The 14,522-nt window shown below is 33.3% G+C and overlaps 1 protein-coding gene across 1 annotated transcript in view; it reads right to left on the bottom strand.

The window, feature by feature from the left end:
* Cog3 (conserved oligomeric Golgi complex subunit 3) overlaps positions 1-14,522 on the bottom strand; it is a 93,426-nt gene that overhangs the window by 22,241 nt on the left and 56,663 nt on the right. The window contains exons 10-12 of the mRNA XM_069848464.1: positions 14,140-14,299; positions 3,348-3,523; positions 834-960 (exon numbers count right to left, since the gene is read on the bottom strand). Coding sequence (XP_069704565.1) covers positions 834-960; positions 3,348-3,523; positions 14,140-14,299 — 463 coding nt within the window. The remainder of the gene's footprint in view (positions 1-833; positions 961-3,347; positions 3,524-14,139; positions 14,300-14,522) is intronic.

Here is a 14,522-nt window from a genome sequence, read left to right as displayed (position 1 = left end):
TACTGTACAGTTAAAAGTGACATCCACATGGCAGGTAAAGTAATGCCACAATTCTGCCCAATCACAGTAGCTCGCAGATAGATACCTTTTGCAGCTTTGTTTACAGTACAACATATTCTTAGCCCGGAAATCGTATAGTAGAATCTCTTGGCTTAGAGGAAAAACTAAATGTTGATGAAATGTATTGGGAAGTAATTGAAATTGGAGATTTGTTTTCTGGGAAGGCAAAGGTAGCAGAAAGATTAAAAGAAAGTGTCACAAGTATGATAGTTATAGAAAGATGGGTTTATCTTGTAGGTTAAATGGTCCATAAAAATGGAAAAACACTTTAATTGTAATTAAGATTTTATTAAGCATGTTCCTATCAAATGCATTTCCAGAGAGAATATTTTCAATCATGGGTATTAAGTGGATAAATAAAAGAAAGAGGAGTTCTGCAGAATTGATCAAAAACGAATTTTAGGTATATTTTAATTACGATGAAAACTGCAGTGAATTTTACAAAATGATTGTCACACAAATAATTGCTAAATATGGCATCATCACGGGAGAAATACATGGAAACTTGATGTCAGTAAAAGGCATTCTTTATTTCATACCTGGCAACACTGTTATCAAAGCTACTGTTGACCTATAATCCTAAAGGAATAAGAAATGTCACCTGACCGAAGACATTCTGGACTAATAATAATCCCTGAAGAACAGGCCTTTGTACCTTAAACTGTAGGGCCTTTGTAGTGTCAATGAAAATGAATGCGTATTACTTTTTACATTCATACTCAGCTAGTCTAATTGTCCTACCGATGCTTTTAATTCATATGTTTCTTACTCACCTGCAGTCTTCACTTTACTGAAATCCAAACTCATCTCCTTGATTGTGAAATCCACCTGAAAGGGTGCAATCTGTTCCCGCAGTATAAGAAGATGCTTTATCTGGAACAACTCTCCATCAATTGGACTCTGTAACAAATTGATTCAAGTAACCTTTTCAGAAGACTTCTAAATACCACACAGATGGTAATAACACAGTCTACTATATACAGTCACGAAGCTTGGGGTGATTTTTCGAATTTCTCATGGTAGTTGCTAGCCGCTTGGAGCACTGTGAGTACTAGGAACAATAGACTGTGTCACTGCCATCATGATCTAATATAGGCTGTAAGGCAGACCATGTGACTCGCTTAACCCGATCACGAAGGGATGCGTTTCAACCATATAAATTAATTGGAATGCATAAAGAGTAACATATATTTCTCTAAAACGTAGTGTAATTGCATTAATAAAATTTAAAACAATGATTAGGAGACACTTCAGACATCATTCCTTGCGAGTTAAGGTGTAACATTTTTGGTGTGAAAATTACGTTGTTCATATGTGTAATACCTGCCTTTATTTCGATTAAATATTGCGAAATTATTGTACATTCATTTATGCACGATTCAGTAATTTTCAGTTGCACCGCACGAATATTTAGATATGTTGAAATTATAGGTTATGTTTACTGTACCAGTTGCCCGTTTCTGTCTAATTATAGTGGTCTCTAATGCCCTGCCACTACATATATATGTTATGTCATATGGAAAGTATAGGTTCTGTTTACTATATTTAACTTATATTCCTATATTCGCAATTATACATTATAATTAAACATAATGTTATGTATGACACCCATCACATTCTATTTGTCTGTATTTTAATACTACAATTGAGTACTGAATTATTGTATTTATCTACTACCTAAGAGACGAAGTAACACAATCGTACGTACACTAATTTCATAGGAGTGGTATGGTAAATTTTCTGTCTACAATTAAGGAAGGTAGATGTGCTAAATTAAAATCACAATATAAATTCGTTTTTATTGAACCTCAAAATAGCTTCCATTCTAAACTTAAAATGTTGATGCGAACAGATTATGTTAACGCGTAAAATTCTTTTCACATTAAAATAACAGTTTTGTAATTATTTCTGCAACATATTATGCAACAAGAAGTAAACAGAACTTATGGACACATTACACTAAATAGGCCTAAAGCTTAGCAATGATACGCAATAAAGTTATAATATAATATTTCACTGAGCTCCATACACTGAAATAGAAAACCAGAACAAACATTACGGCCTGGTCTAGATCGAAAAGGCATTGACTATGCCATATTTCGCTTTGTTGTGAAAAGTTATGTAAACTGTGAAATGTTCGTTATCGGTTGTAATAACTGTAAATGGCTAAAATACAATAATTTGAATAATAATATGGGACAAGGAGACGTTTGTAGTACTATAAATTGTAAGAAAAATAGGTAAGAGTTATCCTTCTTCTGAAAGATCCAGGAAAGTGGGTTTATAGAGTATAATATATATTTTGTGAAAATAATATATAAACCTTATGTATTTCATATTTCAATAGTGGAAGGAAGGTGTTAATTTTTTCAAAAGAACACGATATCGAAAGTACAATACATTTTATCGTCTGCTATGGAAAGAGTCTGTGATGAGGTGATAGTAGCAATCCTGGTGGTGAGCAACTACCTATGTTTACGATGAAAGAGTAATGGAACGGAGAAAAATTCTCTCCGGCGCCGGGATTTTAACCCGGGTTTTCAGCTCTACGTGCTGACGCTTTATCCACTAAGCCACACCGGATTCCACCCCGGCGTCGGAAGAATCGTCTCAGTTTCAACTCTTGGGTTCCCTCTAGTGGCCGCCCTCTGCACTACGTCATAGATATCTATGAACCTAGGACCGAAGTCCACACATGTGCTGAGGTGCACTCGTAATGAGTGACTAGTTGGCCGGGATCTGACGGAATGAGCGCCGTCTTAAGTCACGAAGTGATTTACGCATATCATATATATTATTTTAATGTACCGAAGTACATATGATTTCCATACAGATATTCTGCGTCATCATACGATGAAAGAGTAATTGAGACGATTCTTCCGATGCCGGGGTGGAATCCGGTGTGGCTTAGTGGATAAAGCGTCAGTACGTAGAGCTGAAAACCCGGGTTCAAATCCCGGCGCCGGAGAGAATTTTTCTCCATTCCATTACTCTTTCATCGTATGATGACGCAGAATATCTGCATGGAAAATCATATGTACTTCGGTACATTAAAATAATATATAACTATCTATGTTTGCATATTTAGTAAATATTGAGCTTCGTGACTGTGACTGTGCCTGTGGTAATAACTTGAATGGCTTGAGTAATACTTGCGTCTGAAATGTGTAATTGATAACTATATCCACTCGTAAAATAATAAGATCAATTAATGAGAATTGTTTAAGAAACTAGAGATTGCGTACCAGTACGACTTACACACCTCATTTTATCAGAGAAGTACTCACTTTCTTGGCACTGATGGCTTGCGCTGCTGAAGCCACGCTCTGTATGCACATGGTAAGTGCCTCTTGGGACAGTCCTTGAAAAATAGGTCTATCCACACATCGGTATAGGCGCGATAGGCACACCAATGTCCTCCTAACAGTAGGATACCACATACCATGTAAGTCTGCAGGTGAGTCTGAATAATAATAATAAAAAAGGTAATTTATACGAAATGTTATTAACAGCAAAAACAACTGAACGGTTGATAGCAAAAACCAGACAAGTCCAAAATACAGGAGGATCGAAAAGTAACGCACAACTATTTATTTATTACGAATATACAAGTGATACATCTGTGAAACTTGTACAGTCCTTCAATGTAGTAACCAGCATTGTCAACAACTCGTTGCCAGCGATGTGGAAGTCGTAGTATCCCTGTAGCAGCTCCAGTTCTGTTGATGTTTCTGATGGACCACCCTACTGCCTGCAGAATATCAGGAACAGTCCGGAATCGAACGTCACGAAGTGGTTCCTTCATCTTTGGGATTAAGGCTGGTATTCATAGTCGACACTTTCGATTAAAGTGTCCTTTGGAAGACGCAAAGTATCACTTTTCTTTGCACAGTCGACACTTTGGTGCAAAGGAACACTTTGAATGAAAGTGTAGTTCCGACCACACTTTGAGCCGAAAGTGACACTTTGTAGAAAAATGGCGGACGTCTTGGAAGTTGTCGAATTATTAGAACGTGCGGAAGAGATGGCACAATTAGTGGACAACGTACAAATTAGAGATAGGCCTAAAGACAATCCCGTGGAATTTTATAATGATATAGAATTTAAAAAAAACGGTTCCGATTTGATAAAGAAACTTATTGAGATTGCTTATATTTTCGGTGACTGGTTGACAAAAACGAATAATAGACGTTTGCCAGTGCCTCCAATAATACAGTTATTGACTGCATTAAAATTCTATGCTACAGATATGTACCATACATTAATATATATAATATTATAGTTCAGGTATTTCTGTAGTAACATTCGTATATTTATAACCTCAATTCTATGAAGTGATAAGTAGGTAGATATGTCTATATAACCTATTTTTTATTACTGAAACGAATTTTTTAACTTAAATAATATTAAACTAACTTCAATCTAATGTAGGTATAATTATTTTAAATTAGCATTGAGAGACCTCACGTGCCTGCCTTCTAAGCAGATTCCATAATTATATTGGGTTTAAAATGATTTTGATTTTTGTTGATGACCTGTATTTTGAGATAAGATTTATCTTGATGTTGATATAATCATTACTGTTTTCATACCGGTAATATTATTTTCATGCCGGTAAGCAATACATCTACTGTCTCTAGTTCATGTGCAGTCATAACCTCACCATGAAAAGAGATCTCATACTATTAGGCCTATTTTGTTTTGCATTGTAGAAACATTTAGCATTCAAAATATTCCTGAAGAGCAGGCAATAATGGACACGAGAGAGAGAAAACAGTAATAACAATAATAATAATAATAATAATAATAATAATAATAATAATAATAATAATAATAATAATAGCAGTAGTAATGTGTTTATTTCATTCTTTTTTTACTTCTATTCACTATTCACGAAAAAGAAAAAATGAAAATTACGGAAATAACACGATATATCAATGAAGCAGATACGTATAAAACCTAACCTAACGATATAAATTTAATGATTATATATATATATATATATATAAACATACACAAAACTTAACCTACTCTGTCCAACTTAACCTAACTATATAAACTAATAGAAGATATGTAGCTTACAAAATCTAACCGAACTATATAAATCAGTGGAACGGATACATACAAAATCTAACTTAGTGACATAAATCAATGAAAAAAATATGTACAGAACCTAATCTAACTATATAAATTAATAAATTAGTTATGTACTCTACAAAACCTAACCTAATTTCACCAGCAGTATCACTAACTATTTAATAAAATGTTATATATCTGAACTGACTGAAATAATCTAAACTATCGGCAACAAAAACTAGAAACTGAAATAAAACAACTTTAAATATATATTTTCTTTCTCGCGCGATGAATTAGGCTCCCAACTCAAATCACAAGCATTATAATCTGTGGGTTACACATTAATTTGTTATTGTTCGTTCACTTGTTTTGAAAGGCATTGTGGGACTTCTGTTACCAACCAAATTGTAACAAATTGTAACTCTACACTGGCATAAAGTGACACTTTGTGAAGTGCACTTCTTCAATCGTCTATGAATACCACTATAAGTCATAATCATAGGAGCTTAAGTCCGGTGAATGTGGTGGATGGAAAAACACTTCCCATCCCCAGTGACGGTACAAATTAGCTACAGTGTGCCATGTGCACCCTTGCGTTATCCTGCAAAATGATGGGAAGGTTCTGCAAAACGTGTGAGCTCTTTCTTCGCAACGCTGGTCTCAGATTATGGTCCAAAAATGACGGAAATACTGTGCATTAACATTCTGTCTTTGCGGGACTGTATGTGTTAGGATGATGCCGTCACAGTCGTACACAACAATCAGCATAACTTTCACTCTTTTGCGTGGTGACCAGTAATGACGCCACTCATTTGATTGGCACTTAAGTAGAGGTTCGTATGACCTGGCCCATGTCTCATCAAGCGCAACAATATGCCGTAAGAAGGCGTCTCCTTCACGATCATAACGCTCCCAGTGAGTTTGAGCGGTGTCGTATTGTATCCATCCTTGTGCCCCCGTCAAATCCCAGAGAACCCACCGAGATCCAATTTTTCTCATTTTTAGGATTCTTTTCGGACAACCCGACTGAGCCATGTTTTCCACGCGGTCAAGCCCCTCGTTGAAGATTCGGACCCACTCCGCCACCCAGTCCGCCGTCTCTCCACATGCCTCAACAAGACCATCATGACATTGTTGCGCTGTACTACCACAGGCAGATTGAATTTTCAGCCAAGATCGCTGTTCCTGCTTTGTAAACATGGCGAAGCACAACTGTTTAGAGCTGTAACTAACAGGAGACTAACTTCAACTCTCCACAGCGCATGCGCTGTGAGTCGGATGGAAGAGACCTTTTAGGGGGGAGGAGGGCAGACATAGACTAACATGTGGTAGAAGTGACAACAATTAACTCTGTCTCGTTTCGCTTTTACAGCGGTGTTGCCACTATTAAAGTTACACTCCACGTAGTATTCTGTAAAAAAAATTGTTGTGTGTTACTTTTTGATCCTCCCTCGTATTAATTTTTCAGAAAACGAAAAAAACTGTCCCTCACGTTTCTCATACAATATAATAATCTGACATATTTGATATAGGTATCTCATATATCTACTAACTTCGGAAAAAAGTTTCACTGTTCTCTTTTATATGGTTTCTTGGAGAAAAAAAAAAAAAAAAAAAAAAAAAACATTTGGACATATCCACTTTTTGCAGAAAATTTTATATACGGTATATATACAGACATTGAGAAAAAATATATGAAATCATGTTACATTCATATTGTCAACTGTAATAACTTACAAATAAATACTTCATAGGTGTTTTATTAAATTAAAAACTTAATGTTGGAATAATTTCCTGAACAAGAAAAACAATATTGTTATGTTTATATTTCTCTCTTTCTAAATTTGTGTCCTTCAGTCTTTTAATTCTTGGTACGTCAGGTAGCCTATATCAAGTACCGAAAAATAATTATTCTAATAACAACACAAACTATGCTCAATAAATATAATTATTATTTTATAATAATAATAATAATAATAATAATAATAATAATAATAATAATAATACTTTATTGCCAGAACGAAGATACATATTGATTTTTTTTAATATAAGAACTCTCTAGCATCCCCAGAAAGATTAAGTTACATACTCGTGCTCAGGGGGCATTCCACATAAATTAATGTTAAGACATTTTATTGGATAACAGAGTAAAAAGTAATAAAAGAAAAGAAGAAGAAGAAAAACACATATCACAATAATTGAACTTTAAATTTTCTCTCTTAACAGCAATTTTCAATAGATTTTTTTTTAAATAAGAAGCATTAGCAAACTGTATGTCTGAGAATTTATCTATTATCATGTTATAAAGCCTTGGACCGAAGTTGCTACTGTGATTATATGCTACAGTTGTAGTACATTTAGGAACTGTCAAGCATATGTTGTCTGATCTTTTGGTTTTATATTTATGTGAATATAAATTAAATATGTTTCGGTTTTTATGTATGAAATTCAGTAATACATTGTTATAAATTTGATGGAAGTGAAATACTTTAAATTCTGAATATAGCAGCTCTGAAGGATAATCAAGAGGTTTATTAAGGCATATTTTTTTTTTATTCTTTTCTGTAGCAGAGTTATTGGCATGAGAAAGGTACTATAAGCACTACACCATCCTATAATACCATATTGTAATATAGCTTGTACTAATGCGAGATAAATTAGTCGTAAAGTATGAACAGTCAAGTAATTTCGTAGGATGACAAAATAGTGAATAATTTTTCTTATTCTATTGCACAGAAAAAGTACATGTTTATCCCAACGTAAATGTTGGTCGATTATTATTCCGAGATATTTAACTTGAGGAGATTCATTTAGAATAGGACAGTTACAACTATTAGAAGAACAATTGGATAGCTGTTTTCACACGTCTTGGAATCAATTTCCCCAACATGATTTATATGTTCTTCACCTTTAACTTTGGGATTTCTTATTTTGTCTTCTTTCTTTTCTTTTCTCTTCCTCTTCTTTGGCCATTGCATATTTGGATCTGGTTCATTTTGATCAGCATTAATTTTCAAAACGAAATATTTAACCAATAACACCGATCTGAAGTATTTTTAAACAGATAAGTTAACCTAATTAACCCAGACTAGTTGCAATATAAAAAATTGTCAACAATTACTTAAGTCAAGTATTCACACTACTCTATTATGTACTTGAATAATTATTATTGTGGCCCAGTTATTGTAAACAGTGTAGTAATTGTTCCTTTAAAATAAATAAAACTGGACCTTATTGCTCACTGACATTTTATAAACTCAAGTAACAATGAATGTTTACATAAAACGTTGATTCATGTCAACATTAATAATACGTGTCCTGTTTTTTTTTATTTTGGAAATCTGGTCACCCTAGAGTAAGTAGATCAGTGAACTGCATCCAACTTGGACATTCAACTACAGAAACTATTTGAATGATCAAGAAGACTTCAGTGATCATTCAATGAGTAAAAACCAGATAAAATTGTGGCACCAATGCTTTAGAGATGACCAGGAATCAACAAGCAGAACACCTGTAAGTGTTGAACACATGTGGGCTGCAAACAACGAAAATCGGCAACTGACAACAAGAGAATAAAAAGCAAATCTTTGGATTCCTTGAATTCTGTTTCAGAAGTTCTGACAAAGGATCTTGGTATGAAATATTTGGTGGCAAAATTAACGACAATGCACCTGACAATTCTTCATGTCTTGTACAGGTTTTTTTTTTTTTTTTAGTGGGGAGGGGGAAACATCGCATTTCCCCTGGTATGTCAGCCTCCACACAGAAACTTATAACTTTTCCCAAAGCTAAAATTGCTGTTAAGAGATTTTGGACCATGGATGAGGTTAAGGTTTATGGAACCAGAAAGCGAAAGAGGACTTTGAAGATTGTTTTGAAAAGTAAAAGGGATACAGGGATAAGTATGTCAGGTTCCAAAGGGATTTTCTTCTTTCCTTCTTCTTTTTAAATATTAAATGACTCAATACTTCCCAGACAGATCTCATATCAACATAAAGCATGCAATATCAGTCTCCTAACTGTCCATTGTGTAACTTAAATCAAGAAATGGATTCAGAACATCTCAAAATCTGTGCGTCAGTGGCTAGCCATGACAATATCTTTGAAAAATATTGGAGTGCAAGAGGTCAAATGCCTGGCATTAGAAAACAACAACAACAACATATAAATGAAATTCAATTAAACTTACTTGGGATTATAAAGAATGTATTTTGTATATGTGATGGGTGGAAAGTCACTCCCTATTTTCGAACACTTGTTTCTCCTGAAAAATATTGAAAGTAGAACCTTACATTTTTCTCACATGTAGTCTATTGTTTACCATTATCTCCCATAAAGTTACAAATGAATGTTTTCTCCAGCATTTTATACATATTTTCTTAAACAAACAGAGGAATACCAGTATGACTTGACGGATCTGATTTTCAAGTTGATCAAGAGTCTGAGGTTTAAAGTTATGAAATATATTTATTAAAATTTTCAATCATATAACTTATCATTCTCATTACAAATTAACATTTGCTACAACATGTTACTAAAAGAAAAGTATAAACGTTTTCGTCTGTATAGCATCATCAGATACATAATTGTTTAACGATATCTAACATAAGTGCAATGTAGAACATATTCATTTGTAATGAAATGTTAATTTGTATATTATATAGCATTAAAAGGTGAAGTCATGAGTTATATGTAGTAATAGTTTAATATATTTATAGGGAAAATATTGATTTCAATTGATTTGCATTTGATATGCTAATTTGCTAAAATTGTACGTGACTTGGTATATGTGTGCACAGAATTCATGTTACAATAATTGTTGTATGTGTTGGTTAACATAGTGTATACATATACGTAAGTTTTCCCATTTAACTCAACTTTGACACAACATCATAAATTCAGAATTAATCTACATATTCTCTAATTTCTTTCCCTTTTTCAGATCAATATAGATCATAACATGCATATTTCTCCACCCTAATTTTCAAAATTAGCAATTGATTCATTAATGGTTCATATCAACATTATAACCTTGAAAAAAATTAATTTTACTAAATCAACCCTTTTTAAATATATGTATATTTTCAATGATTACAGAGCTAAAATATCCAACATCATAACTAGCTTATTCCTTTTACAACATATCCATATGACCGGACCATTGCACACATCCACTGTGCATTAGTGCTGTTGATCGATCAAAATATTTAATCGATTAACTATTTGAATTTAATCGATAGATTAATCGAGTTGGAAAAATGTTTTAATGTACTGTAATACACAATTATGGGAATCCACAATTATTGTTAAATTTAACTTGTGTTTGGTGATAAGTATTAAATGCTGTATGTATATATTGTATTGTCATATTACAAAACAACTATTTTAATTACTTACTAACATACTTATTATGAGGCTTATAATTTATAGTATCATTTTCTCCGGGAATTTTTTAGACAAACATAAATAACAGAGTATGAAGACTCACATGCTCCGAATTAAGTGCCGCTCTATGTTTAGTAACAATGTTTTCCTGCATCACTAAACACGAAAAAACCTTTTTTTCTGTCAAGCACTTCTCCACGATCGTTCAATTTAAATCCAAACGTTTCACCGAGTTCACCTCTCAAATTCTCATATGACATAAAGGAGTTTACACTTTTCACAAACCACAGAAAACTGATTTTGACTGGCTCCTATTGTAATAGAATTACCAGATTTTTGAAAGAGAAGAAGGTAGTTACACTCTCACTTACACATAGTGTAGACATGGCTATTTTATAAGGGCTGAGGGGACGAATCCCAGAAAAGTATGTATTTCATATACTAGGAAGATGAGCTGACAACAAGGTGGAAGTTTTCTTGGAAAACCATAAAACTTAATACGGGTTTCGCATTGTGTTTCAACTTTCAATAGAGGTAGACTCAAATGTCCATCTCTTTCTGAAGTGTTTGTGCAAAGATTTTCTTTACGCTATCTGGTTTACAGTTAGAAAATACTATTGTGCTTTTAAGTAAGCAATTTCCGAGAGAGAAATAGGCTATTGTCGAAATTTTTACTGTAGTATGAGTTTGTATTAACAAAATAATAATTAATATCAACTACAACAGATTAATTTTAATTGACTCGATTATTTGATTAAATATTTTTGATCAATTAATCTTACAACAGAAATTGATCGATTAATCGATTAAATCCCACAACACTATTGTACATATATACGCAAGTTCTCTCATTTAACTAAAAACATTACACATGTAGAATGTAATTCATACTTTAACTACATTAAAATAAATTCTCTTCTTCAAGAATAAACAATCATCGAAATATAACACGTAAGATTGTTAACAGTTTGCATTAATAATACGCCTTTGAGCATTAAATCAAATAATTATATTTATTATTCCAAATCACATTTTATTCAAACACATGTATATTTTACAGATTTAGGAATCACCTGGCAAACACGCATCTGCAAAATACGAAACAACTACATAGAGAAGAAGTTATAACTTACATCAAAATATAATTGTATTATATGTATACACAAACACACGTCGTCATAACATCACAATGTTCATGTACAATTAATAACAACGCCAAATTTCTATAGGAAATTTAAATTTTAACATATATGTATACCGTAAGTATAACGATATTTTATATTTTATCAGTTTTAATTTTTAGCAATGTTAACCAAGAGATATAACAAATATTGTAACATGAGTTCTTGTACACATATACCAAGTCAAGTACAATTTTAGCAACTTAGCAAACCAAATGCAAATTAATTGAAATCAACATATTCCCTATAAATATATTAAACTATTACTACATATAACGCATGACTTCGCCTTTTAGTGTTATACAGTAAAACCTCTTCAAGACGGAAGTGACATGGTCCTAATTTTTTTCCGTTGTGGATAGGTTTCTGTATTATTCAGATGTGAAATTAAAATGGAATATTTTTATCATTCATAAACATGAAAAACAAAATGGCATGCCGCAAACTGCAAGAAGTACAAAGTATTCCGTTTAACACTATTCACATTAAATCAGCTTCCTGTCGCTTATTCCGTTGATAAATGTATAAATGTTATCGTAATTCAGGCATTAAACACTACTAAAGTTTACTAATCTCATTCAAATTAATATCTAACACTATATTATAATATTGTACTGTGTATCACTGCACATTATTAATTAATTGGACTAGGAGCCATCCATTAGAAGCCTTGAATTCTGGTTTATCTAATTTCTTTGCCAGTTGCAGAATAGATCCAGAAATTGACATGTTTTTTGGAAGGTCATGAAAAACCCACTCCCACAACAGTTCATTTATTTCCACATAAACAGTTGCTTTCTGGTTCCTTTTATTTCACCAATATTAGCCACAAGCCACTCACTCATTATGATCTTTATTTTTTAAAGTATCACACCTGAGTTTTCCACAACTGTACTTCAATTTTATTTCACATAGACTTTGTTTCTAATTTTCCTTCATCTCGATAACTTTTACTTCATCACTTAATGTTAATGCCACATTTTACGCAACTTTTTTTTTTACCAAGAAATCACTACACTCTGTCCAGCTACGGGTGTGAAGCATTGAAAATCTTTGAAGGGACTCGTCTGCCTAGTCAACAGGGTAATAAAATTTATTACCGACACAACACACCCTTGTACCCTCTAAAATTTTGCAAAACAAACTTGTTTTCATCTTAGTGACCTATATATTTCGTATATGCCTTGAAATTACACGCTGTTACAAAATATAGTTTACATTAAAGCAGTGTGCCCAAAATATTATTTCCATTTTGAACAGTAGCAGGCAATTTCCATTTCCACATTGGGCAGTTTCCATTTTATTCAGGAAAAATTATACTTAATACATACGAATTTCGCTGGGACCAATAAATTGTTCCGAAATAGACAGGATTCTGGATTATTCAGATTCCGATTTGAACAGGTTTCACTGTACAATATACAAATCAATATTTCATCACAAATAAATACATTCTACATTGTATTTATGTTAGATATCATTAAACATTTATGTACCTTATGATGCCGTACAGGCAAAAATGTTTATACTTTTCTTTTAGTAACATGTTGTAGCAAATGTTAATTTGCAATAAGAATGGTAAGTCATATGATTGCAAATTTTAAATAAATATATTTCATAACTTTGTAATTGACTTATCTGATAATCAAAAATGAATTGTAAAAGTCTGAGGTTTGCTGTGATACACTTCTTCCTTGGCCACCTGCATAAAAAGAAACTGCACGAAGTCAAGTCTTGAGTTCTTGCTGACTATTCTGTGGGCTCCCGGCAGCCTATCCAACATCCTGGAAAGTCCTCATTGAGCCATTCAAGGCAAAATGCGGAAGAGCAGCATCTCACATGAACACAAGTTCATTCAATAAACACTTTCCAGGATGTTGGATAGGCCACCAGAAGTTCACAAAATGGCTGCAAGAAGTCCAGACTTGACCCTAGGCAATTTCTTTTTATGGGGATGGGGAAAAAAAGAATTGTATTGCAGCAAATCTCAGACTCTTGATGAACTTGAAAATCAGATCTGTCAAGTCAAAACTGGTGTTCCTGCCGAGTTCTTGAGGAAGGCCACAGAAAACATACCTGTCCGTTTAAGAAAATGTGACACAAATGCTGGAGCATACATTGAGTTGTAACTTTAGGGGAAGTAATGACAAACAATAGATTATCTGTGAAAAAATGTGAAGTTCCACTTTCAATATTTTAGGAGAAACAGGGAGTGACTTTCCGCCCATCCTACACAATCTAGAAAATGAAAGTTCATTTTATTTGGATACTTAGTAAATAATGTATATCTTTTGAACATTTTCAACATGATAAAAGAACTAAATTGTAGTCAAATGCGTAAAATATATGAGGAACACCTGCGTGACCTGTTTAACACTCTTTTTTTAAGGTGCACTTTTCAAACAATATAACACTAAATAAACTTGAGCTAACTCACTTCCTGTTCGTGATCGAGGCTGCTCGATGGCTGTACCACTATCATTATTAATACGGGCCACTTCTTGAGAAGTAGCAGAACCAACTGAAGCAAGAGATGATCTTGACTCTGATCGCCGTAAGGAAGAAGCAGCTTGCTCTTGCAGAGATTGGGCTATGCTCTGAAAGAAGCAACAAAATCACTTCCTTCACACTATCAGGAAAATGATGATAGCATAGCTCAACATTACACACAAAAATCACCCTGAACCTGCGACATTATTAAATTTAGTACCTATGAGGTGGAACAGAATGAAAATGGAGCAATGATGTAATTATATTGATACGGAAAGCTCAAGTACCAACACTTAATCGGTTCAATGACAGGCCGTAACTACGAGGTCC

This window comes from Periplaneta americana, chromosome 15 (genome assembly GCF_040183065.1).
Source record: "Periplaneta americana isolate PAMFEO1 chromosome 15, P.americana_PAMFEO1_priV1, whole genome shotgun sequence".
In the NCBI taxonomy this organism is placed as follows: Eukaryota; Metazoa; Arthropoda; class Insecta; order Blattodea; family Blattidae; genus Periplaneta; species Periplaneta americana.
The sequence above is the reverse complement of the archived record's forward strand: the minus strand, read 5'-3'. Positions and strand labels throughout refer to the sequence as shown.